This window comes from Xiphophorus maculatus, chromosome 22 (genome assembly GCF_002775205.1).
Source record: "Xiphophorus maculatus strain JP 163 A chromosome 22, X_maculatus-5.0-male, whole genome shotgun sequence".
Taxonomy (NCBI): Eukaryota; Metazoa; Chordata; class Actinopteri; order Cyprinodontiformes; family Poeciliidae; genus Xiphophorus; species Xiphophorus maculatus.
Window position 1 is genome coordinate 10,774,974 of NC_036464.1, and position 27,767 is coordinate 10,802,740.

The 27,767-nt window shown below is 36.4% G+C and overlaps 1 protein-coding gene across 26 annotated transcripts in view; it reads right to left on the reverse strand.

Annotated features, from left to right (window-relative positions):
* The window catches only part of nrxn1 (neurexin 1), a 258,531-nt gene that overhangs the window by 125,333 nt on the left and 105,431 nt on the right, over window positions 1–27,767 (reverse strand). For 22 of the 26 annotated variants that reach the window (XM_023327262.1, XM_023327252.1, XM_023327258.1 and 19 more), the window contains 7 exons: window positions 22,246–22,449; window positions 19,433–19,459; window positions 14,050–14,172; window positions 12,662–13,043; window positions 10,737–10,927; window positions 9,721–9,894; window positions 7,060–7,179 (listed from right to left, as the gene is read on the reverse strand). In XM_023327262.1, the coding sequence (XP_023183030.1) occupies window positions 7,060–7,179; window positions 9,721–9,894; window positions 10,737–10,927; window positions 12,662–13,043; window positions 14,050–14,172; window positions 19,433–19,459; window positions 22,246–22,449 (1,221 nt within the window). The remainder of the gene's footprint in view (window positions 1–7,059; window positions 7,180–9,720; window positions 9,895–10,736; window positions 10,928–12,661; window positions 13,044–14,049; window positions 14,173–19,432; window positions 19,460–22,245; window positions 22,450–27,767) is intronic. The other 4 variants (XM_023327268.1, XM_023327267.1, XM_023327261.1 and 1 more) reach the window with 1 other exon arrangement.

Sequence of the window (27,767 nt, forward strand, 5' to 3'; positions counted from 1 at the left end):
TTTTGTGGAGGAACAAAAGCTTCTCACCTCAAGTCAACATGTCCCCAAAGACTACCAATTAATAAAAAACTCCTCAAACATTAAGATCTCATCACTGCACTGTATCTGGCTAACTTCTGCATGAGATTCTAATCAGCAGAAAGTGCTGGGAAGGAAATATACTGTATGCGGAATTCAGCTGTGACTTCATCAAGGTATCCAACAATGTAAATAAACAAGATTAAATTAAATAATAGTGTTCATAGCATTTAAAAGGCCCCCCAAAGACATACTTTCCTGGAGAGTCATTTCAGATGGAACATAATGCAAATAAAATCTTAGTCATGTATTTATATGTAGGCTACAATTCATAATCCTTCAAATATGAAAGTTGTGCAAAATTTCCTAAATATAGATTTTTTTCACTGAAGTTTTAGCAGACTTAGCTTCCAGTTTAGAAAGTGAGACCTTGTTTCCATGCCAACAGCCTTTGCCCACATATGGACACTGCTTTCTCTTTGCAAAAACAAAAACAACAACAAAAAAACAAACATTAAAACTGGACAATCAGTTACAATAGCACATTATTAAATCAATCAGACAGGATACTGATCACCCACTCTGAGCTGGAATAACTACTGCCGCAATTTAAAAAAAAACAAAAAACGAACAACTACTTAACGTGGCCTGACATTGTAGAAAGACTAAATGATGCACATCTGAAAACAGAAAGCAGTCAAAATCTGCATATGGTTTTGTAGCTACTGTGAACTACTGCAGAGGAAAGCTGAATTCTATAATTTGATAAGTATGAAACTGGATCTAATATAACATTAAAACGCTTTTAATTAGGTTTATATAACATATAAAAATGGTGGTAAAGTGTAACCTGAACCCTCAATTTACACATCACTATCTTTTCCTGAGGCACTTGGGCAATAGAGCTGGTTCCCATGACTGAGGTTTAAAATACAAGTGTTTAAATGGGTATTAGTACATTAGAAATAAGCACCTATTTAACCATAGATACAGATTGGGTCTGTTAGGTATATTGTGCAGGAGATTAGACAGAGTGATAATTAGTGAACATTTTCTTGCAGTAAATTAATTTTCCCCAACTCACTCATAGTGTTTATTGATTTTATTTAAGTACTTATTTAGAAAACCTCTAAAGCACAGATAGAATCTTCTGTTGGAACACATTGTTGATCATTTTTCATTTTGAGAAGTAAACAGGTTAATGTGAGTCCAATACAGCATGTCCCCAGCCTAGTAGTCTTTATCATAGCCATCATTTAACTGTCAAACATATAAATAGTTAGTATAAAAGTTTCTCTGAGGAAATGGAATAGCAGTCTTGCTATCACTCTGCATAGCCTCTCAGCTGATCAGTTAAACTTTACACTGAATGCGCTACAATTATTGCAAGCATCCTTGCACATTTGAGTAAATGTCTACTGAAGTGTATGCACAAAGGCACTTAAGACCGATTCTCTCTTATCTTAAGGCAAAAAGTCTGTTTAAAGCTATGCCAAGCGTTCAGCACACAAGAGACTCAAAGGTTTTAAAGCCATAGATCTGTTTGGCTGAAATGCAACAAAAGTGGACCATATCCCGGGCACGGATAATATCACTCCTTTCCTCTGGCATCGTTACTGGTATGGGTGTCTGCTTATATTTATCAAAATCAAAATAAATGGTCTTATCTCTGGGTGTTTCTGGAGCACAGATACTTGTCTGGCTTTAATCAAGTCTCCAGACAGCTGTGCTTTAAAGCACAAAGCCCTTATTCTACAAGGAGAAAAAATATTTAAAATTTACAAGAGGCTATCTAAGGCAAGAATAATTGTCCATGTAAATGATTTATTGTAATCTTTACTGGTCCTACTAAAACAGGATTTGCTGCAATGATGCTGAGATGGAAATTTCTTTAATACATGTGTTGGAATACATGCATTCTTACATTTTTAATATTGCTAAATTACAATAATTTGATTCCTAGCTTATCTCCTTAACCAGTTAGTTGAATTTTCTGCATTTTAGGCCAATGCGATAATCTCTCGCTTCTCTGCAGTGGAAGATTAGAGAAGGGATCAGAAGGAAGGAGGAGGGGTTTTAGGAATGTGGAGAAGAAGTAAATATGATTTTTTATATATGTATTTCTTTTGGATAATCGCATACTAAATCGTGAATGTGGGACATTTGATGAATATGCTCAGTGTAGATGGACATAGCAATGTCCACTACCTTAAAGGCACTGGGTCTTTCCAGGGATTGGCACATCTTTGCATGTTCAGCTGTTGACAACGGACTCAACACAAACACAGTTTTCTATGTTGATCTAATATTGACGTGCCACTAATAGCTGTGACAATAAAACTCAGAGGAGGAACGACCAAGCAAGAGAAAAACTACATAACGGCCAGGGCTGACCCTCAACCATGGCCTCTCCTCGATCCAGTTTAGTTCAACAACAAACGCCACTCTGTCGCTGTACATTACCCTCAGATGCTTGACCACTGCAGGCTAATTCCCTCAAGAAGTCCAGATTGGCGCTAAAGGCCCCCTCTCACATGCACATGCACAAACAACATGCAATTTTCTAAATGCAATCTAGAGAAATCTATAAAACCCCAGATGACATTACAGAGAAGACAAAATGCACCACAGCAGCTACTCCACATATTCTAGTGTCTGGCTTTGTAGATGATTATCAGCATAATTTTGCTATTGAGAACAACAATATATGAATCAACCACAATAAGATATATATGTTTTTCTTCACAAGTCAATTTTACTAACTGCAGTGTTTTCAACAGTATGTTCAGTTTCTCTTATTTTGGCAACATAAGTCTGCAGGGACATGACAAATTTACGATTAGCAACATTTAGAGCGCTGTCATTCCAAGGATGGCATTTTCTGAGGAAGCGAGTCATAATTGTCAGGCATGACTTGCATTGATTACCATATCTTTTTTTCTTTTTCCTTTCATTTTTACACTGATCGTATGTTTATAGGGACTAAATTTGCTTCTATAAATATAAAGGTTAAACCTTCTTTCCAAAGTCTGAGTATGTCACTTGAATTTAATATTTAAAGGTGATAAAAAAGGTGGCTTTCTTCACCATTTCATCACATTGCCAATCAATTTGAATAGAAAAAGAGCAGCAGTGTTCTCAGAAGCTAAAATGCTTTATAATAGAAACACGGAGCATAACTAAGAGGCATTGAAGAATGAAATGCAGTGATTGCAACATTTGGAACAATTGCTAATATTTTAGGCAAATTTAAGCAAAACCTCAGTGTGTGTGTATTTAAAAAAAAGATAGCTCAGGGAAAACTCAGAAGATAAAAAATTGGGAAAAACTCAGATGACACAGCATATATTGATGCAAATATGAAGTTTTATTTTGCCACAAGTGTCAGGCCAAAAATTTTGAATTCACTCAGAGAAACTGAGATTTCAGTCCAATACCAGGTTTTTTTCTGCAAAGCAATTTCCTTCAATTTGATAGAAAAATACACTTTTTCTTATATTTCAGAAAATTACATGATTGGTCTTATAAAAGAAGTGGACTAAGCAAAGTCCGCCAACATGTATATGTCACATGTGCTGAATCTGGATTTCTTAGCAGTGTAGGAATGCCTTCTACACTGCAGCTTCACCGTGAGTTCAAACGCTGGGTCAACAATTAGCTACGAAACATCAAATGCAACTGCAGTAAAAGTTTGATTAAAAGTTTAGAAGTAACAAAAACACTAACAATGAAACTGCATTTTTTAAAGGTTTTATTGGCACTACAGGGTTTTATGTATTAGTAGCTTGACAGGAAGACAGGCAGAGAGAGAAGGAGAGGACATGCCATACATGGCCCAGGGCCGGGAATCGACCCTGGAACAGCAGCGTCAATTACTGTAGCCCCACTGAGCCATGAGCCATTAGGATCACCCGGTGACCCCAATAAAACTCTGTTATTGCTTCCCTTAGAGCAGCCTGGAATAGTTTTACCTCAAGCTTGTACATATTAGTAATTTGCTTGTTTAGTCTATCACAGCAGTGATGCTAATCACTCACAATAAACAGCAAATAAGGTTGTCATTCTAGGAGCTAACCTTTTGGAGCATTTAAATCTGGTTAAGCGGCTGTGATTAATATATAACATTATTCTCCAATATGCATGTTTAATCGAGAATATGTTTATCTTTGCTATTATGTTGTTTGTCAGCAGATCAGTGTTTCCATATAAGAACAGCCACGCTTTTAAGTTTCATTGAAATATTCAAGAACGTTCAAAGAGAGCAGAATAACAACCTTAGTTGTCTGCGATTATATAATTAGGGAAATATATTTCATTATTTTCTTAAGCAACTATACATCTGAAAGCTATATTACTAATTGTGACATTAATTAGTATCCTAATCAGTTTAAGTTACTCCTTCACTGCCAAATTAGATCTACACATGTTATGTTCTATCATTTACACCAGTAACAATGACTCTAGAGACATACCTGAAAGCTGCCTATGTGACTTTAATTACAATGTTATAGTTCCTAAGACACACCAATTTTCTCTAATTTACCAGCTATGAAAAGTGTCTATATCAGTTATACTGCAGGTGTCAAATGCAGCTAAGTATGTCATGCTGGTGTGATTAGCATTGATAAAAAGAAAAAAAATGTTTGCAGTTTGATTTACTGTTGTGACTACAGGGAACCAGCCAGTAATTAATGTTTGTTTTACCTTGTGTTTATTCTTGGAGACACAATGCCCAATATAGCTTATGCAAATGCATGTATTACTAGTTAAAATGCATGTTTTCTTAAATGCCCCTCATTCCTATTTCCATATTCCCCTAACAATCCAGTAAACAATATAAAACTCAGCCAATTCTTGTTGTTTTTTTTTCAGAATATCTGTGCAACTTGAGCCATTTTGCATCACTATTTCATAGTTTAGATCAGATTTTCTGCAATGGAAATCTTTCTAGAAAAACTGTACTTTGTGTAAGCCTATGATATCACACATGCCTGCCTACCAATTCAACACATTGGCTTTTTTTAGGTTAGCAGAAACAATTACACCAGTTTTAGCAACTAAAATCAGGAGCTGGGACAGTTCTCTGAAATATAATCCTGCACAAAAATACCCATTCTGCTTCTTAGCTTGTCGGTTAGCTCCATGGGTCTAAAATAGGCTGCACATGTGCAACAGAAAGTAAAGGAAAAATCACAACTTCTTTATCCCTTTAACAGACAAGATGCCATCAATACAAATATTGCTTCACTGTAGCCACATTCCTCTTTTTTGATGCAAACAGAATCTGAGCTATGAAAGGTGAGAACAGAGAAAAGCTCTCAAGATCACAGACACCAGAATCGTTTTAGTGCTCTCATTGGCTGTAGATATTTTCTGGGTGTAAGGCTATTAAGGCTTTCTAATGTTAACAAAAGATAGGATCTTATCAAACTAGTAGAAGTGACACAGAATGCATTAACATTTATACTGCTCTCCTCTGCTTTGGTGACATCACTAAAGTGCCTGCTCTCTTCCTCTGCTCCATAATGCAGTTCAGTCCTCTGCCCAATGACCCCTTACTGTGTGAACTGCTGCAGAAAAAATTAATGGCCAAACAACCCCCCTTTGCATCTTTTGCATAAGGAAGTACCCTTGCTTTAAGGAGTAGTAGATCTTATCCTAGTTCCTTGAAATTCCTTGCATAAACGAGCATGCAGTAAGTTTAGATAAAAGATTGCTTCACTGCTTTTAAGAGAGATTAAAATTACCAAACTATTATAAATGAAAATATGGAATGAGAAAGCCTGGATTTGTTTGCTCTATTAACAATAGTCAAGACAATGAATTAATGCACTCTGAAAATAACAACAGAAGATGATTGCATTTTGTTCAACATAATTATTTGTTTGCATCTTAGACTGCTGTTGGTTTTTTCTTCAAATGAACCTAAATGTGGATCTTACTCCCTCTAGTGGTGCATATGACTTTACATAAATAATGTCACCAACACAAAATATATTCTTTACAGAACTACTAAACTAAAGGAATTCAACATGTTAATATCTCATCTATGTTAGCTTCTGTACATAGCAAGTTTTTCAATTTCATATAAAATAATAACATTATATCATAGTCTGATTATTATGTTATATTACAACATCATAATCATGTTATGTAATAAAATCTTATGTTATAAAATAAAATACCATGATCATCATGTTATTTTTATGTACATATGATATTTATGCAATCTTTTATGAGTGTTAAAGATTCACTGATGAGTCAACCTTTGATTAGGATCACCTCATTTACAGATCACAACTCAAACATACGTTAGCATTTCAGGTCAGTGAAGGCAACATTAACATTAACATAGATCAAACAAGTCATACCAACAGCAGCACTGTTTTGTGTCAAAGTTGTTACTGAATGAAGGATAGCTCTAAAGATAAGTTTTGCTATTTTCAGGAAAAGAGTGTTTAAAATGATGTCAATGGTTTAATTAGCTGTAAAAAAATAAACTATTTCCTACAGACATGTTTGTAATTCATTTAGAGTAACACTTGTAAGGAAGGAGGATGGCAGAGTGTGAGGGAAGCATAATGCGTTACAGAAAGATTGCCTTGTTCAGATTGTTTTGAGTCACTTGTATCTGTCATGGATTATCCTGGAGTTGTAAATGTTGGCAGCCTATTCAAACGCTCAGAGTTAAAATAGGGTTTAAATTATTTGGAGAATAGAGTTTAATAAATATGATTTGTTTTAGGGAGCTTAAAATTGCATAATGCTTTTGTCTTTGCTTGACAAAATAAAACAGACTTGATACGACACCATTCTCTCACACATGAGGGGTTCCCTCTGATTCTAATATAAATAATTTAGGACTGCCCATGACACCAAGGGTAAAAAACAATATTTTGAACATTGTAAGTAGTAGAACCTGGACTGGTCAACAATCTGTAAAAGCAGGTCAGAGCTTTACAGAAAAAAAGAGATTGGCTACATATCTCTGATCAGTGCATTTCTAATGTTTAGATAAAGAAGGAAAAGCTTGAAGCTTACCGTCATTACAAAGTGGTCCTCCAAATGTTGTCATGCTGCAGTCACAGCTGAAGCCCTCCCACTGCTGAAGGCACACACCTTGGTTGGCACACGAGTCTTCTTGGCATGTGGTGCTTGGGCCTGAATTGAAAACAAAATCACAGCTTAGTGAAAATAAGACTGGATTCAAACTAAAAACAATATATGTAATGTCAGAAGTATGGATAATTGGCTTTTCAATTGGATGTTGGCACATAACAGTCATACACAACTAGCTGTGTGCAGAGTCACATTTTAGTAATTACTGCTGCTATTACTGTGAACAATGTCCACTTTTACCAAACTCAGAATGTCCATTTTTATCAAACTCAGATTTAGTTAGTTAAAAATTATATAGAGAGACATAAAGCCAAAATATGCATAAAAAAAAAAAAAAAACACTTGTAGAAAATAGCTTAAGATCTGTAAGTTTTAGGTTTGGACACTCATTAGTTGTTTAAACATTTCAATTGCATTTGTACATTTATCTATTATAACTGTTTTAATTTATTAGCATTGATTCGGTTTCAGTTAAAAGTGCACTGATTGCTTTAATATATTGTGTTTTTTTTACTGTTTATACTCAACACAAAATTCATAAATTAGTAACTGTATGACACCGTATTCAGCATATCCTGCCAGAGACATAGAACAGTCAATACATTAAAAACAACCCACAGATGAAATGAGTAATAGTGACCACTTGGTCACAATATTCTGCTGTACAGACTGAATCCCGGCATGTTGCACGCTCCAAAGTCTACTTACTCGTATGAATAAAAAAAAAAAAAAACATCTACTGTAAATCCAAACAGATTCTATATTCGTCCTCAGACAATATTACATTTCATTAAACACTCATATTTCAATTAGTGGTGGATATTGAACGTATCAAATATAGATTTGATTTAAATGTATGGTAAATACATTGTAGCACTCCGAAGATAATCTAAAATCAAAAAGCATCTTAGTGGGTTATTGTTTATATACTTTGAATGTTAGAAGATGCTACAAAAGATGACAAGAATTGATGGTTGGCAATACTATGCTTAATGTACTCTGTAGAAGTAAATTTTGGAATTTATAACATACAAAATATATATATATTTTTAAATCCATGCAATATAATGCTGCTTGGTTCAAAGTAATGTGGGCTATGCAAATACATAAACAAATAAATAAATGAATAAACAAACTCTTACAAATACAGTTAAATGTTCAGATACTTCGAATAGGACTGCAAAACAAAACATTAGTCCCATAGAATTTTATACAAGGTACTTCAATGAGGCGGATGCCATTCTTGATGCCAGTGAGTCAATGGTACACAAGGCAGTCCTCTTATGAGAAATTTGGTTGGTAAAAAACTGTGGGAAGGTGGTGGTGTTGGTATTTTTATGTGTGTGTGTGTGTGTGTAGTGGAGTGTGGGGGTTGTTATTTCAGATGCATTTGAGGGAAGAGGGGAGGATATCAATTGCCATTATCAGACAGACAAAGCTTTCTACCTTGCAAGTCAGCTTTTGTCAAAGCAACTTTTGTTGGCAAAATAATAGAAAAAGAAAAGGCAAAGTATACAAGCAGTTAGTAAGAAGCACAAAGTTTGGAAAAAGAGGGGAAGACATAGATTGTGAGGCAGGATGCACAAAGTATATTTGTCCAGAGAAAGAGCAAGAGTATAAAAATTAATAAATACAAGAACAGCTTCTCTCCAAACCCTGTTATAAAGTAAAACTAAATAACTGCTACTTTTCCTATGAAACACATAATCCCCAGTGTCTAGCTTTATCATAAACATTTAGCAACAATGCATTGCATCATAATTTCACCATCACAATAACAAAAAATGTTTTTACTCTATTTCAAGCAATCATTGATTCAGTGTGGTACAAACTGATAATGGCTAGTATGACAGGCCTTCACAAGAGCTGAATGGGATTACTTTTGTCACGCTGGAACATGATAAAAGATCAGAAGTACTTAACAGTAACGAGTGGGTGAAAAGAGAAAGTAAACTAACAGACTGAAAGAAAATCAAATATTGTCTCTGGATATGGTGCACACGTTAGACTGGGAAAATGATATTCATACATGCAACAAAGGCTTCATCCATTATTCAAAAGGATCGCTTCAGGCCAAATATCTCAGATCCAGCAAGCATGCACAGTGTACAACAGAATAGGGATAAAATGGGAAGTAACAGTGGCAGTACAAATATGGTGAAGAGAATAATCAGATTAAAACCAAGTGAAACAGAAATGATCGCCTCTGGAAGAGTGTCGGAGCCTGATTCATTCAAACAGAATACTAACATGCGTTATGGATGTTAAATTACATGTCACAAGTTACCAGTGTAGCTTTCTTTGTGGCTATGCTTCAGAATGATTGCTGCTTGAAGATGTGTATGTGACTTGCAGGATTATGCAGCATTATATAGTGTTACACCTGATGATATTTTGGGAGAGCATTAATAAACTATTTTAGATGTGTTAAAGGAATTTGCTCTCTTGTGTTATTCGCTTTAAGTGAAAAATAAGCATTGCTTTATCTATTTATATTCAACCAATGAAGGTAAAAACTCTACAAAGACAATAAACTAAAAGATACTTCCATCAGGAACTCGCTCATCATTTGTGGCCTCTCACCTTCACATCCTCTCTCTATTTGTCCCACACAGTCCAGAGCATCTGACATCAAGTCTGGGAGGCGTCCATTCAAGTCCACTGATGCCAGGCAACCCTGGAAACCCTCCTTGGCATGCACCAGTTTGGGCAGGTCCTTATACATCTCCTTAGCCACCCCACCAATGTAAAGGTTTCCTGTAAAGAAATCAGAAATGGAACAATGCTGACCCCTGGTGGAAATAAAATAGAATGCAGAACTTTCCTTGTCAATATTTTTTGCAGCAAGCTATTGTGCTTTATAGAGATAAAAGAGGAGAAAAGCTTAATAATTGTCACCCTTCCCTAAAAAAACTTTCAAATTTTTATGAAGTAACTGTTCAATGTTATTTATGAGTGTAAGCCATATATTCGGCAACTGCTTTATCTTGCCTCATCATTATGAACATACTTCCAGGTAGAACACCAATTACCCAAAACAATTTGCTTTCAACAGCAGCTTTCATGCCAACAATAAGTAACTCTTTTCAAATAAATGTTATCTAAGGCTGTTTGTCTGAGCACTATGAGCTCTCTGCAACATTTCCACATTGTTAGTTGTGACAAAAAAACAGATGAATTCTTTCTCAAGGCTACCTGAGACCCAGTAATGAGAAGAAGCTTTTGTGTGCCTTTCACCCCTGCAGCGTTTCTCCAACCTGTTATGCATTTCAATCACAAACTTGCTTTTCTCACTTTAAATCACTGGTTCCTCAGCGAAAAAAACATATTTTATACTAACACACTTTCCCCAACCACTTTATTAGTTACACCTTAATAGCACCATTTCCGTTTGCCACCAATGACTAAGCCACATTAAAAGTCACTTTCATTCCCATTGTCAAGCTTTGGTTGAACTTCAGCAACTTGTTTTCACCACATCTAAAATCCAAAGTGCCTTAAGTTGCTGTAATTTGGCTGATTTGCCATTTGTGTTAATGAGCATTTGGACTCATTCACCTATAACATGTCCGGTAAGGGTATAAAAATTCTGAACTAACCCTTCAGGTCAAGGTTCTTGGCTCCTGAGGTTGTCTGTGTGGTAACCTTGGTGTCAATCTTGACTGTGTGCAGATTGTTGGTGTCCCGGGAGATGATGACATTATGCCACTGGTTGTCACTTAGGGGTTTATTTGAGTTGCCTTTGATGAGGTGGGCTCCATTCCCCAGGTCAGACACATAGTGAAGATAACTGGAAGCAGATACAGAACAGCATGAAGAAAGTTGAGCATACTGGAATAATAAAAATTCCTAATATTACCGGATTATTGGCAAACTGTTTTGGAATTTGACACATTCACAATTCTTTTAGAGATAAAATACCATGATTATTATTATTGCTTTGTAACTGTTTGAGGTTTTACATTACTGAGCAAAAATGTACAACAAAAATCTGAAAAATCAATTGGAGATGTGTGTACATTCAAAGAGAACTGTATCAGTGTGTGAAGCTCTCTTAAAAATGGCTAAGTCCTGACATTAAAGTAACACCATTCCAGGCTAATTTTACAAGCTGGTTGAATTGTGTAATTAAATTGCATGACTTTATTTGTTGATGTTACTGGATAGTCAAAAATAAGGGAAATAAGGGAAATTGCAAAAAAATATGGGAATATGGTATTTCGGCAAGGACAAATACACTTCTGTGAAGCTGTTTATCTCAACCCTTTGTTTAGATAAAGCAGCATGGCAAAAGCTGGCTGCCTTCTAGTAAAAACTCTGGCACACAGATAAGAGACAACATGTTCATATGTTGTAGCGTACTGGCATTAAAACGGCCATATGTGCAATCATTGTTATTATGAAAATCATGGCCCGTTTATACAGAGTTCCCTAAATAAATAAACCTTGTGTACAGAAGTCATAGTAAAAGTAAACTTTTGCATTTTTTGGAGGGTTGGGGGGGAATTCCAGGAAATAATATAATATAATAATAAAGATATATAAGACACAGTATATTATGAACATTTAAACAATCATCATGTTTGATGTATTAGTAGCATGTTTCATTTAAACATCCACTGATTATTATTTACAATGGAAATGGGGAGTACAAGGAGATGTACCCCCAAGGATCTTGAAGCAAAATATGTAAATGTTTCCAGTTAGAATAACCATTTTTAATAATTAAATTCAGTGGGGACAAGGCAATGATTGAACAGTGAAAACACTGTTCAATCATTGAACAGTGTTCAACAAAATCACAACGATTGGTTAGTGCATATGATGAGATGAACTGTTACTGTTCCAGTTAGATAAATATTCACTAAATGGGGTAAGGATTATGTATTATTATCAATTTGAATGGCTTGGACACTAAGAAGTGTTCACTATGATTGCTTTGTGTGTGTAAGTGAGTCTGTAAGTCATGTGTGTGTCTGTCTAAGTGTGAAGGACCCATTTAAGAGGGGCCAGAGTGTGTAAGTATGTTTCTGTGTGTTCAAGATAAGGTAGATGATTCTCCTTGCCAGTGTTTTTACTCTGCTGTATTTATCAAAAACGCTGGGTCACAGCTGACTCCTTACTCACTCAGGTTTTGAAACCAGCACTCATAAAATGTCTGCACCACACTTGCAGATTCCACTCAAAGATTTTTTTTTTTATCTCACAGCTTCCTCTCTCCACTTCCTGTGTAAACAACCATTAGCTTTGTATAAATTCCCACCTAATTCAAACATGACAAAACTAAACAATATTTACATGAATTAATATGAACTGATATGATGCTTTGATCTTGACTTCTCTCAACCAGGCTGTTAGCTTTGGTTTCAAGGACAAAACTAATCTATATTCAAACTCACTGAAGATGCCAAGAGAGTTATTTACTGTAGGCAAATATATAACCTTTCAACAAAACCGCTTCTAAAAATTGTAAACTTTGCCCTTAAGAATACAAATTCCCACTTACAGGAATGGGTGCACCTACCCTTTGACCAGTTCCACCACAATGAAGTCATTTCCATCGCCGCTGTTGTAGAGAATGAGACCATCAGGAGATGTGGTTTTAAACTGAAAGAAAAGGTGCATGGAGTAGTAGGCCTGCAGAGTGGTGAGGGTCACATAGCTGGACCGTGACTTGAAGGTAACTGGATCAGCAATGATGTTCTTGAAGCCAATCATGGCATTGAGTTCGCAATAATCAATGTCACCATTTTTGCAGAGGTCAATGTAAGCCATGCCATTGAAGGAGAGGCTTTGGAGGTGGCCAATGAAGTTGGAGGGCACCATGGACATGAAGCGCTTCTCTGTCACAATGCCCGTCTCAATGTTATGAAATTCCAGCTGGGTGTGGTCACCTGCCATTTGACCTTTAATTTAAAGGGAAGGAGGGAGAGAGGATGTCATTAAACGGGGTAAATAAAAGCTAAAAGGGGAAGAGCTTTGAAAATGAAGGATCCACAGCAGGACCTTAAAGTGATGTCATGTGAGCACACTTTTTTTATACAAAAAAACTGAGCATGCCTTCAGAGAATTTATGATTTATCTCTAGTTTTTAAACAGAAGTTAATAATTTTTTTATTCAAGGCAGCAACATTTTGCCAAAAAAGAACTTGTGATTTTCAGTAAATAAGCAGGACCTTCTAAAAGTATTCACACCTCTGTTTTTCAGGATTACTCTTTAATGTACATTCACCCATCAACTCATAGTGTGGCCATTACTGTATTTTGCAACAGGAATGGTCTATTGAGGGTGATCTGAAGTATTAATTTTCCTCCACACATCTTGCATACAGGCAAAAAGGTTCAATTTAAACTAATCTGTTCAAAAGACCGTCTTTTAGATGTTTTGAATGCTCCCTCTGTGGCTGGTAGAAAACTACTTAAAGCTCTTTTACGACTTTTCCTCAACAGTGGCTTTCATCCATCCAGGAAAGAAGACAAATCTATCCTGTCAATAAATTATCTCACCCAACATTAGCCTCTAGGCCACTCCTTGGTCAATAGATCGCATGTTTTGGTGGTCTTTTATTTGAATATGTGAATGTCAACGGTATTTATATTTAATCTGCACACAGATTTATATTGCTTAATTATCTCACATCTGCATTGCATTTAGGGGTTTCATAATGAAGTGTGTACCCCACACTTTTCAATGTTTTTACATTAAAAAAAATATATGACGAATACTTTTACAAGGCACTGTACTTACCCAGGAACAAATAAAAACTAAGCAAGTGACTTTTTAAAGTTCTCTGCAGATATGCATGGCTGTTTTATTGCTTTGTTGTAGTGGTTCTAGTCTAGGTAGACCACAAGAGCCCAGAAAAGGTGAGAGCCTGTCAAAGTTATTATAACAGAAAGGATAAGAAGTACCTTCCACAGGCGGTAGTTCATCTACCGTCAGTTTCAAACTCTTGCCTCTCCTGAACACACGTACGGTATGCCACTCATTATCGTTCAGGTTCTGACCCGCAAAAATTGTCTCTGGGCCTTTGCCTGTGGGATAGTCCAAAAAGTGATTAAAAACACCCATGCACACACGCCCACACACCCCCACGCACACCCCTCCAAACACGCAGAAAGATTGAATAGTAGTACATATTAAAGAGAATCATATAGAGAAAAGATGGAAAGGAAGTCAGAATAATTGAAGGAAACAGAGACAGAAAACACTGAAGTAAACATAGTAAGTGGTCCATTAACTATAGTAAATGGTCACCACCCTGACTTACATTGGCTGCATCATTATACAGGGTACTACATTTCTAAAGTCTCTCTGAGCATTGTTTTCTTTAAATCAGGAAGTGGGGATCATTATTAAGAATTTCTCATTAAAACTCTCACATTTTTGATTATTATTCTTGATCTCTGTGTTTTCCAACCATCACAACTCAAATTAGATTTTAAGTTTTTTCATGTTCCACATGGTGGCAGCAAATACCTTCCAGAACTTTACAATTTAGCAAAGTCCTTTACAAATAATCTCTTTCCATATTGTTAACCCACCAATTCTATTACCTTTCTCTAACCTTCACTATGTGAAATAAAATCTTATTTTAAAAAGAAATTATCTTGCAGAAGAGGCAGTAAGCTTGGAGCTAAAACAAAACAACAACCAGAAAGAAATATAAGAATAACCCTAAAATCAAATCATCCTGTGACAAATAAAGAAAAAGCCAAAAATATGAAATACAGAATGTGATTTTTTTTCTACAAGTGAAATTTCACTCATTTGATTTCATTAAATAAATGTAACCATTTAGTTGAAAATCATAAAATATTTTTAGCATTCCTTTAGCAGCATACCAGAAACATTATATTAATATTGCACGAGAGTGACATTGCAAGCAGGCAGAGATGGAGGTGTCGCACAATCACTGTGCCAAAACCCTCCAGGAAAGCTTTAGAGTGGAAAAAAATAAATATCCAAGTACATGGTCTAAATCTTTGCTATCTTATCTTTATAAAAGACAAAAAAAATTCCATTTCATTTTTCAAATAATTCTAACATTGGCCTTTCTAAAGCCAAACACAAATTAAAATAAAGTTGTTCACGTTTTAAATCCCTGTATAGCTCTGAAGTTCTCATGCTGGGTGAATGTAACAAAACAGGCCAATGTGGGTGTGCCAAGACGATGGCATTATAACTCCCTAGGCTCTGATCCCTTTCACACAGTGGGGAGCCTCCAGAGGGGTGCCAAGTTCATGCACCTGAACCCATTTTTGGTTATTTATTTTCTGCCTTTCTGCAATCTTCAAAGCTTCAGTGCAATGTGTATGCAAATGTGAGGGTACCACAGTACCAGGACACGCTCAATCGCAGAGGCACAGTGCTGCTTTATAAGCACTAAACATTGAGGCAGGATTGGAACCAGGCGACTGGTGAGGGATTAAGAAGAAGAGATATGAAATAATGGGATGGGGCTGAACTTGAAAGCATGGTTGATCTTTGCTTTCCATCATTCATGCCCTTGGTTCTCCTCAAGGAGGAAGAAAAGCAAGAAGAGAAAAGAGGGACATCAGTTGCATAACATTCACTACAGCACAGAGTGTTATATGATCATTTATACATCTAATATTATTTGGACCTCAGTTGGGTTTGGCATTCTGTCAATAATAAAGAGACAAAATATTTCAATTCAGAGTTCATTCAAATAAAGATAGCAGACTTATCATGTATCTTGGCATCAGAAAAAAAAACATTACTTGCAAGTATAGATAGATTACATTATTTTTCCTTGATGTCTACCTTTGGATTTTTCCTTTTTACAAATACTTAATAATTAGCTTTGCATCTTGGACTGAAAATACATTGATTTATGTAAAGTCCATGAGTCTCCTGAAATTGCAAACTTATTCCAATGAATGAATCAGAAAATAGGTTGGATTGTCCTCGTGTTGGAGCAGCATTCAGCTTTACATGGAGAATTATTGTTCATCACTACAAACAGCAATGGAGGGAAAAGAGATATGTACAGTTGCTATTTTCAGCTAAAGATGCCGATGTTAAAGTTCAATGAACACTCTGTGCTGGTGACAAATTCTTATTCTTCAAGGTAACTGTGGCAACATTGCTTTTACCTACATGTGCATGCTTTAAAAGTTTAGTTTCATACATGCCCTCACATGTCTTCTTGTTTTTATTTTCACAATACCTTATCAGATCTCCTGAGATATTTATGTATATGCTGGTAAAATTGAAACCAAGCACAATTTGCTGTGGCTGTTAAATAACTGTTGCAAATGTCAGTCATATTTTTGTAAATGAAGGCTTGATTAAGAAATACAGCCTCACACAGAGAGGCTATTTAAATTCCGCTTGGCTGCTAACTTATTTGCCTGTAATTGTTACAATAATGGACAACAGAAAGTTAAATGTTTCTTTTTTTATCATGACCGGCTGTGAGTTCCCAGTTCTGAGTAAGGAGATGAATGATAAAGGGTTTTTTTCAGTGTCTATAGAAGAGAAGCCACACTGTAAATTTCAACATTTGATATGACTAAAATTATAAACTATTTTTAAAAAAACAAAACTTAAAATTTTTGAAACTAACGAAAGAAATTAAGCCTTTTAGAAAGCAAATCAACATAACTTCCCCTGCATTCATAACCTGACTAAATGAGTCCTTTATTTTTAATTTCCACATAGTTGTAAAGTTCATTGAAAGAATCTCTTAGACCTCTACTAACAATACTAATGTGGGAACAAGATCAATTATAGAACAGAAACAGTTACTCAAAATGATAATGTTACTGAGATGATAATCCAGTAAGACGCCTCTATGTCTCCTTCCCTGTTACTACACACAGTAAATCATGGCACCCGTGCCATTACTCTTAATGAATATGGCTGAGCCAGCTGAACATAAAAGCACCAAATCTGTCACAAGGTACTTTCAGGTCATATTTTCAGTTAACTGTCAGTCAGTGTCTGTTAACAGCGTTTAAGCAGAAGTGGCAGTGTTTTCTTCAGACAGTTCTGGGCTGCCCCAGGGAGCTTGGGTCCCTAATTGACAGTGATGTGTTCTTTGAGTTGGTGTTGAAATTTTTCATCCGGCAAGCTGACCAGAGCTGCAGTGCCTGACAAGACACATTAATTAACATTGAGGGAAAAAAAAGAGGACAAAAATAACAACCTAGAAAAAATGTTAAAAGCTAATTCTTCATGAGTGGAAATGCACTAGCTTAACACAGTTCTTTCCAAGACCTTCAATTAAGCATTTTCCTTCGACACAATTAGGTCAGAAACTATTAAAGGAAGGCTTACTACTTTCTTTGTTTTTGAATTTATCTAAGCATGCAGTTCACCTTCTCTATAGAATGGTTAATCAAAAGAATTTAAATATTTATTTTCACAGTGCAAATTTAAAAACCATCCAACTCATTAGTTAGCCATCTTCTAACTCTTCGTTTTGGTAATAAAACGATTAACAGTGTCAACCATTAAAACCTAACTCAGTTTTTCTGACACCCAAATAAAAAACGACAATCTCTATTTATAGTCCTGCATCAGCATTATCTGGAAGGTACAATTCGAATGCTGCAAAGGTAAAATGGCGATATTTCAAACACCAGTGTCAACTCTTTAATGTCACTGTATCTTGGATTTAACAGCTGAACACTAAGACTTTCTGACAATGTTTTTGTTGTCATAACATGATGGATGTTGCAAGCTCCAATTGCTGCCAGCTGAAAGAGAACTGTGACTATTTAGCCACATCTTCTGATATATTTCCACATCCCTGTTGTTGCACAATTTGTCCACTTTGTGTGAATAATATGTTATGTTTATGCACATAGACATGCATATCTTGAACATATTTTCTTGAAATTATCCAACTCAGTTGCACATTTTTTTTAAATTCAGTTTGCAACTTTTAGTAACTGCACAATAGTATTATGTTGTATTTTGCCCCTACTATACAGTCTCTTATTCTTATTTTTATATTGTTTATCATTGTGTAAATATACAAGCTTCCACCTGTCTTTAATTTGCTGTTGGCACATCTGAATATTCTCTATGTGTGAAAATTAAAGGCTATTCTATTCTGTCAAAGGCATAATAATATGGTGATCAGAAGACAAACAATATGAATGTGAACAGATAATGCCTTAGCCTTATCCTCTGGACCGTAAGATGACCTTTTAAGGTAGTGGAATGAGAGAATTGGAGCTTGTCTTCTGCACACAAACACCAGAAGCAATTGAGGATGTATGGGCGAAGCTGCTTTGCATTTAGAAAGATGCTAACAAGAGATCCTTTAAAGAAGCTTGTCTAGAGGTCACATCATCCGATTGTGTGAGGAAGTGTTGTGTTGTTTAAGTCTCCTCTTCTGATCAGGCAACGACCTTCTAGTGCTGTAACACTTACGCCAACAGTTCCAACTTGGCTGTTATCAGAGAACAGTTTATAATTATAGTCACAATGTGGCATAGCATGGAATTGTTACAGTGCTTTACCTGCATGTTTTCATCTGTTTTTTACGGTGAGTCACTCACCTGAGAGGGATTACGTGAAAAAAACAGTTCTTGTATTATGACTCGAGTGAAAGAATTATTAATTTATCACCAGCTCTGAATAATAAATGTCAGGGATATTTTTTCCCCAAAATATTGCAATGTAGCCTCTCTGTTCGAGCGCACACACAAACACACAAAGATGCCTTCCTCCACGAACACCCCAACAGGATCTATTCTCTCTCCTCCCTCTCCATCTCTTTCTTTCTGCTCTGTGAGGCAGGTTAATAGCAATAATAAAATCACACTCTGTATTTCCTCTGTGCTTTGAATGGCCTCATCAATTTACAGCTGCCGTGAAATATTGTGAAAGAAATGAAAAAAAAAAAAGGTAGGGGTTGGGGGATAGCGCAAGGAAATCATCCATGTCTAAAATACCTACGCTTCCATAGCATGTATTTTATTCCTTTCTAGATTTATAAGTGAGTGGGTTCATTAATTAGACACAGCTTGGTGTGTAAAATAGCAGCTGACTGCCATATTCCAGTTTGTCATTAATTCAGGCCTCCCTCCATTTCCTCCACACTTCTAATTATATAAAAAATAAACTACAAAGACCCTTAGCCCTAGATTGTGTGGGGTATAATATGAGACATTCATTTAAACTGATTAAGTCTCCCCAGTTAAAATTGTGTCATGGTACTTTTCACTTAGAAAATAAATTTCCCAGGCAACAGAAAAAATAGTGAATATTACAGAAGGAGTAGAAAAAGAAGAAGAAAGGTGAACAGTAACTTACTGGAGGTACAGTTAATCCTGATACAATCTAGATGGGGGGAGAATAGATGAGAGATAAATTCATCTTTCAACGTTACAGCTGCAGACATCATTAAAGCATACAGTCCACCCCTCTGGGGACAAACACACGGACACTGTCCGTCCTCTGATGCTCTCATATGTTGTTGCCTCAAGCTGGAGCAAGCTGGTAAAAGCACTGCTGTGTTGGAGAACCAGAGCAGCCCAATTTATTGCATATTAGAGTAAAATTTGAGGACTGGATCTGTTAGGCAGAGATTTAGATATTTTATAATGATTGAACTTTTTTGTTCAATAAGATGATGTCATCATGAGAGCATCAGATGTTAGTCAGGGTCACACAGGGCCAACTAGAAGGTTTCCTCATTAATTCCCCCCAGCCTCTTTCATTTACCAATGAGTGTAACTTAAAAACATTATAACAGTTTTGTTTTGTTTCATTTTGGATTTTCGTTTATATTGTCTGGCTCATGTATAATATTTCACTACAGGGAAAAAGACATACATTGGTCAAACCTACACTAGCTTAATAAGATGCCACATGGTTTCTTTAAACCTTTGCTGTCGTGCTGTTTCTACAACATACATACTCTTGTTCAGCAGTGAATTGTAGTGTTTAAATGTCAAATATCAGTTAATCATACAGATGCAGTTGCTAGATCTATCACTAGAATGAAACCATTTTATCTGATTTTACCATAAGAGCTTAAGTTCACATCCGAGATAATTGAAGAATTTAAATAATCTCAAAAACTGCACAGAAACAAATGTTTCTACTAGATCGGTAAACTTTTTTTTTTTCATGTTTGGGAATTATGTGAGATTGTCATGGAAGGAGTGTGGATGCTGGCGAGTGAGAACACATTATCACCATCTTCAGAAATATTTTAATCCTGAAAATGTTAAAGTAGACGATGGACGATTGTTTGATATGTATGATGGTTCTAGATAATATGAGTTTCACTTTCGGAGGTGCAATTTTTCACAATATTCTATTTTTTAGGATGATCCTGGAGACGTAAGTGAATGATTGTACAAAGTTAAGATGCACAAAATAAGTTTAATAACGAAGCTAAATAATCCTTTTGCTGCTTTCACCTAATGACTCCTAATGATTCACTTTCAATTCAGTTTAAAACATTTCAACTGAAAACAGTCTGAATTGTTTCTGCATCAACAGATATTTAAATTAAGATATTGGCATTGTATCAGATAAAAAAAAAAAAAAAAAAAAACATATAGCATTTCTTGAAAATGCATTGCATATTGATGTTAAGAGGGAGGTTTCGGTAGTAAAAATATATTGTTGTCTTTTAATATGTCCTAAATTGAAATTAGTGAATTGTATCTATAAAGTAAAATATTTGAATTTGTCTCGATGTTTACTTATGTGGAGACAAGACAAGCTGATGCAGTGTTTCGGTAATATTTGTCACTGCATGACAAGTAATAATTTAGATTCTACCAAATAGGCTCTAGTTGTTATCGCTTTAACAAATTTGTCACTGATAAAAAAAGCTACAAAAACTGTGTTTCTTTCTCCACTCCTTTATTTGCAAAAGCTGAGCCTGTTCTGTGCTCTGAGAAAGGTGACCCAGATCAACCCCCCAACCCTGCCTTCCCATTTGGCCCTGCTTGTCATGTGTTGTCAACCACAGCAGAAAAGTGGTCGCAAACAGCCAGAGAACAACACAAACCTACCCTTCCAGGGAATGCTCTGCTTTTCTTTGAGAGGGACAAGGAAGACAGCCTTCAAGGGCTTGTGGAAATAAAGTCCAAAACTCTTATATTTGTCAAAAAGAATTTAAATGAAAACAAAACAATGCAGCCCTTTGTTTTTTATCCGAGGGCACCTTTTTGCAGTGGCGGTGATCTAACCTGTCAGGCCTGTCAGTGTGTGGCGCTGTTGCCTTTTGCAGTTGGACACATGCTGTTTTAAAGTTGACAGCGAATAAAGACTCTTCTGCATACACGACTAAATGGCACCACTTAGGGAACCCATTTCTGTTTAGCCAGCGAAAAGACGGAACAGAAGACTTGGGTGGCACTGTAGTGTCTGAAACACATCGAACTTCCAAAAGACAGCTCTGGGATCATTACTTAAAAAAAAAAATGCCACAAACTCATAGGAGAAGGTGTCTATTTTTGCTTAATGCAGAGTCATCCCTCTTTACATAGGATCAAAACTGGTGGATAATAAGATATGTTGAAAGTATGAGATGTCTGGACCTGTAAACTGCTTCAAAGAATAACCATTGGAAGGACAAACCCAAATAAATGAATAGTGGTGTAAATAAGGACAATGTTTATGTGGTGCACTGAAATAACTTTTTTATATCTTAAAAGGTACCAAACAACACCTTTGAATTAGTCAGAGCTTTCAGAAAAAAATGAGACACCATTATATCACCCTCCAATTGACTTTCCAAAATGATCACATTCATGTAATAATTAATTTTAAAAGAATAATATTCATCTGTTTCCTAGACAGTTATCATATTTAGTAAAAACTGTATGCAAAGGGGACACATCAGTTTGTGTTAGGACAGAAGAATCTGCTTCATCTAAAAAAAAAAAAAAAAGAGGGTAGCAAGCATTCCCTGATGACGAGTAGTTTTAGTTTGTTCAGATGCCTGTGAGCCTCGAGCCGCAGATTTTAGACCTTGAAAGTCGCTACAGTCTCTCTGTCTATTCAAAACATGTAACACAAATAGGAATATTGTCGTGCATTTGTGAGTGTTATCGAGCTCGAGTCTGCTTCCCTGCTGCAGTGTGTGTATGCATTCGAGGTGATACCTAAATTGACGGTAAGACGGACACGACCACTCTCCAGCTCCAGACGCAGGGCATCAGCAGATTCCCGGGATGTGGTGGCTATTAGCAGGCCATACGCCCGTTGGGAGCGGAATCGAAGAGACACGTCTTCGGCTTCGGTGCGCATCACCACTGGGAGCTGGACTTTCATAAACTTACTGCCGTCGTAACTGAGAATGGTCGCCTCTGCAGAGGGAACAAGAAAGAAAACATGATGAGTGAACGGTAAAATAGACTGCGGCAATTTTATGGAAAACCAATGACCACGGCTGTCAGCTCAGTGTAAAGTGATGTTCTATTTGTTGACAAGGTTTAGTGAGGCGACCTTCAATCCAGTCTCAGAGGAACGATGAATCGATGAATTTAAGAGGCAGAGGGAGAGCCGAAGTCTTCAAGCAGTGAATGTGAATGTAACTTCCAGACAGATGCTCTCTGTATTTATTCAGTGAAAGGCTTTCAATCCCAACAAAAACTGCGAGTTATTTTGATCAGTGTTGATCCCGCGTAGAGTGGTGGTGAAGTACTTACATCCACTAACCTTGACTGTCACACAAATTTTGGCCAATTGATGATGCATTCTATTTTACAGGGTGGATTAATGAGACAAGTTTTAAGAAACAAGCATTGCCCATGTAAAAATGAAAAATGCAGATTTTCATGACGCTATTTTTACACTCATTGGCTGTAAAAGTCAATGAGGTATAAAACGAGAATGCCAGTTTTAAACATGCTGAGTTATTGCAAAATGGAATCTCTCCAGGTATGATACCTAAAACCACTTTGTAAAGACTTGTCACATGTCTAGTTTCCCATCGCACTTTATGCTGCAGCTGGCAGCCACTCAGACTCCCTCCATAAACTGCAGTTTCTTTGCCAACTTAGGTTATGAACCCCTTCAGTATAAACACACATCATTTTGCCTGGAAAGGCAGGAGACAGAGACGACTCAGTGCAGAAATATTACATGTAAAGAAATAAAAGAAAACATGGCAGTATTGCTTTAAAAGTTTCCACCAGATAATAGTATAGTAGTTACTGCAACAAGATTTTTTTTGTTGTTGTGTTGTGTACAGGTTTAGCACAAAAAGGTCCTCTGATCTCCATGTGCCTTGTATGGCATTTTCATCTTCTGTGCAAAGATTTGTCCAGTGAAGATCGAAGTTGGATTAAACAAGCATAAACCATGAATTTGATTGTAGATGTTCAAATAAGCCAAAAATCTGCTTTCCTCTTATAGGCAAGAAAATAACAGCTCATAACTTTTTATAAGAACCCCACTTTAAAGTATTTGAATTGCTTCCTTTTGCTACTGTTAAGATGCTCAAGATATGCATTTTCAAATGATAGTGCAAGGTTGTTATATAATTGCATGAGTATATACAACTTATACTAAAGTAACAACTATTACTGCTGGAGAACTGGGGAAAATAAAAAGAGTGCTAAAGGGAATGGGAGATGGTGAGCTGTGGAGGCAACAGGGTACCAGTGCACTCACACCAGCCTCATCCCCACTTTCTCATCACACAGAGCCAGTGTCACATCCATCCCTTGGGATGACTCTGTCACATTCCTCACCCAAATCCAATTTCTCCACGCCCTCCTGGGGTAGGCTGTGGATGATAGGGCATTTGACAAACAAGAGTTCACTGCTAAACTGTTTGCTTTCTGCCAGGCAGCTGAAGCAAAGAGCTGCTTGGAAAATGTTGGAAGGTGCTAAACAACAATAACAAAACGCGGTGCAAAATCTATGCAGGAAAATTAGAATTAGGATAGGATTGAAGGAAATTGTTTATGTCTATACTGCTGAACAATGAGTACCAGAATAACAAATCAGCAAGTCCTTGTGTACCTCATCATAATTGCTAAAGTGCTCTCATTAAAAATGGAAACAAGCAAGAAAAGTCAAATAGAGTGTAAAATAATCAAATATCTTGATTATGCAGAAAATGAGCTCATCTATACCCTAAATTGGCTCTGCAGCTTGTCATTAATGCTTAACTTAATTTCCAGCTGCATGCAATCAGCATCATTAAATTTGATGAATCGACTCACATCATTATGAAAAGACATACCTACTTCAATGTTAGGGAGGGAAAGACTCCTGTATAGTAAATAAACAAGCAAGGAAGTAATTCTATTCAAATCACTGCTGCAGCAAAACAATTTCATCCAAGACATTTCCTCACTTAAGATTCATATAAGATATTGTTTAAAATGCATTAAATGAGAAAGTTCCAGAATAAAGATATAAAAATATGGAGAAAGACCCATGAGGGAATATCACCTAATGCAAAGTGAGCACTTGTCAAAAATCCAATTGTGCAAGTCCAGTCATTTTAATGCCATTCCCATGCTCAATATCAAAATAAATTGAGGGGACAGGAGCTATAGCTTGTGCCTGTGCCAACCCAAACAGGAGGCTGTCACAGGGGATGTGGAGCACAGCGGACTAAACCAAATGTTTATTTTCATTCCCATAAAAACCACAATGTGGGACAATTTTCAGATTGTGTGATGAAGTAGTTGCTGGACTGGGAGCTCTCTCAGAGAAGGCTGTATGACAAACAAGGGAGGATCAGGTAATCGCAAATAAGAACCCAGTTGTCTTCCATTGTCCCCCAAGGAGAACCAACTCTTTGAGAAGAGAGAGCTGTCAGCTACATGTCACAGGATTCCAATGTCCCTCAGCAACAGGGTACTGGGAACAGTCTGATTCAGAAAATTGTGGGAAAAAAATGCTGGAGGCTTTTGGAAAAATCTATATTTTACACTCATGATAAAATATCATGACAAGAAATGGCTCAGCTGCATCATACATAATTTAAGACATTTATGTCTTCACTGTAGCCTTCTTTGAGAATCACAGCATATACAGTATGTTCCAAGAAATAAACTTGGTAGCTATTAAAACACCCTATATGTTGAGAATGTTTCTCTAGACAGAAGAGCTTCTTTCTAGATCTGTACACATAGTAAGCAGCAAAATGACGTACATCAGTTACACAACTCTATGACTTTAAAGCAATACCTGCTTAGTTGTTGAATAAAACCAAAATTAGGAGATCTATTTCTCTAGAATGATGGGATTAGTAAGTTGAATTTTGTCCATGAGGACCACGTCTGTGACAGCAAGACAGTTCAATATATGTCTAGCTAAAGGAGAATTGTCAATCATAAGGATAATGAATTACCTTGTAAAATAATGGATGGATGGATATTTTACAGACAAAAAAGCTTTTTCTCTTACGTAAACAGCACAGGAAAAATACTGTCTGCGAAAGCTGGTTGTAAGTTTTGGCACATGTTGTCAACATGTTTTCTTTAGAGATTTTTGTTTTTATAACGCTTTGAAGAAAACTTATAACTAATCTTATTTTTAAAAACTGAACAAAAGCATAGACCTGCTGTCTGACTTGTTTGAGTTGATCCTTCATTGCAGAGCACATTAAAGCACTGTGCAAAGTGTCAGCTCACATGAGCAAATGTCACAATACTTCACGTATTTGTCTAGCATACTGTACACTGAGAGCACACTTGTTCAACTATCTGTACTGGGATTTATCATCTACATCTATATTTATTCTTAGGATGTAGATTTACGTAAATGCTCATCCAAACACTCAGTCCTTGTGAAAAAAAAAACGTGAATGCTGTCAGTGAAGGAATTCAGCATATCACATATCTCATTAGGGAATATGTGCATGTGCAGTAATCCACCTACTAGACCATCTGGGACGCTGATTTACCCTTGCACTGCAAGACTAATATTTGGGCTAATTAGCAACTGGAGGAACAAGAGGAAGGGGAAGGCGTTTGGGATGCATGTAGGAAAATTGCTTTGTCTGCTCAATTAAAATCTCTCCAAACAGGACGAATAGCTCCATGCTTCTTGTCTGAAGCTCCACCTCCTGTTCCTTCCAATCGTTGCTGTCATCCTCCTCTGCCATATGCAGTAGCTGTATTTTGCCACCGGGTGGTACACCATGCATGGCTAAGTGAGAGCTGGGGTAATTTTTCTGACAGCTCCTCAGCCTGCTGGTGCCTGCTTCATCCTACCAGTGCAGAGGCAATCTGGAGCCATCAAAACAGCTGGCAGCGCGCCAGGGCCCATCCATCCCACTGCTCCCACTCACACTCTCACTAATGCCGATCTTACACAAAAGAACACAGACAGCCAAAGAATGAAAGTTGGACAGACAAGCAGAGATGTCAGAAGACTTTCAAGTGTTGAGAGAAATGACAGAAGGTCAAAATAGAGGAAATTTCAGAAGCTTCGAGTGCAAAGCTTGTTGAATTGACTGTTTTCTTTTTCTGATTTTAGACGAAGCATTTCCAAGAACAATTTCAGGAAAATGACATTTTCTTTCTTGACCAATTTCTTTGTTAAATAATTCCTGTCGGCTAGAATAGAAATACATGTAAAAACTGTATGAATAAACATAACTGGCAACATCTTTATAAGACAAAGGATTTTATCTTTGCAGTTTCTCAATAGAAATAATGCTATTTGCAAATTAAACAGAATTTGATCTCGAGGAAAAACGATATTAATGAATATCAATAGGAATTTAAATGACTCCTAAGCAAAGAAAAGGTCAAATTAGACAAATTATTGTCTTGAACCATAGAAAACAGTAAGAAATAATAATAAAAAATACCATGTATTCTCATATTGTTATAAGGCAATCCTACTAACATGCAAAATTAAAACATAAAAAGTAAACTTCTGACTTCATTGCAATCTTAGACTACTACTTTCTTAGTATTAAGCTGAATAACCAAAGAGTTGGTACAAGTCGCATTGTTAAAATGTTTATGAATTTTCATAATTTTTTATTTCAAATTATTGCAAAGACTGTTACCACAAAACTACCACTTTTAAGGCCTAAAGATCAGGGAGTGTAAGAAGAAGTCATGAAGTCTACTTTTACTGTGTGTATCATGTGTAAGGTTTGATTGGACCAGTAGTGTGAACACAGAAATCTGTATAAAAATCTGAACAAACATGTTTAAAAATATCAACTGTTTTAGGCCTCCCACTTTTAAAATTGCAAGTTGGAGGAACACGTTTAATGTTCTGAGAGGCAGCAATTCAACTCGCTGCTTCCCACAGAAATAATTTCTGCAGGGTCAGGGGTAACTATATTACATAGGAGTCTAATATTTAGCTATTTTGTCCCATTTCTCTTTTCTGGAGGAGACACACATAAGTATTCTGCACAGGGGCTGGTCATGAATGAATAGTTTGATGAGGCTAATGGCTGGCAGAAGACAGCCAATTTAAGGGCTGGTGTGCATGACGTGACCAGCAGTGTCTCAGTGGTGCATCAGTCACCTATCACTCAACATGGTCCTGCATCAGCCAAAAAAGATTCCTGACTCATTCTGTTGGCATATTTTCTGGGTCTCTATACTCAATAGTACTGTATGTCATTCCTTATTTATTTTCTGTATTCGATTTGGTGATGTTTAGTCCATCAGACAAAGTAACCACCTGAATGACT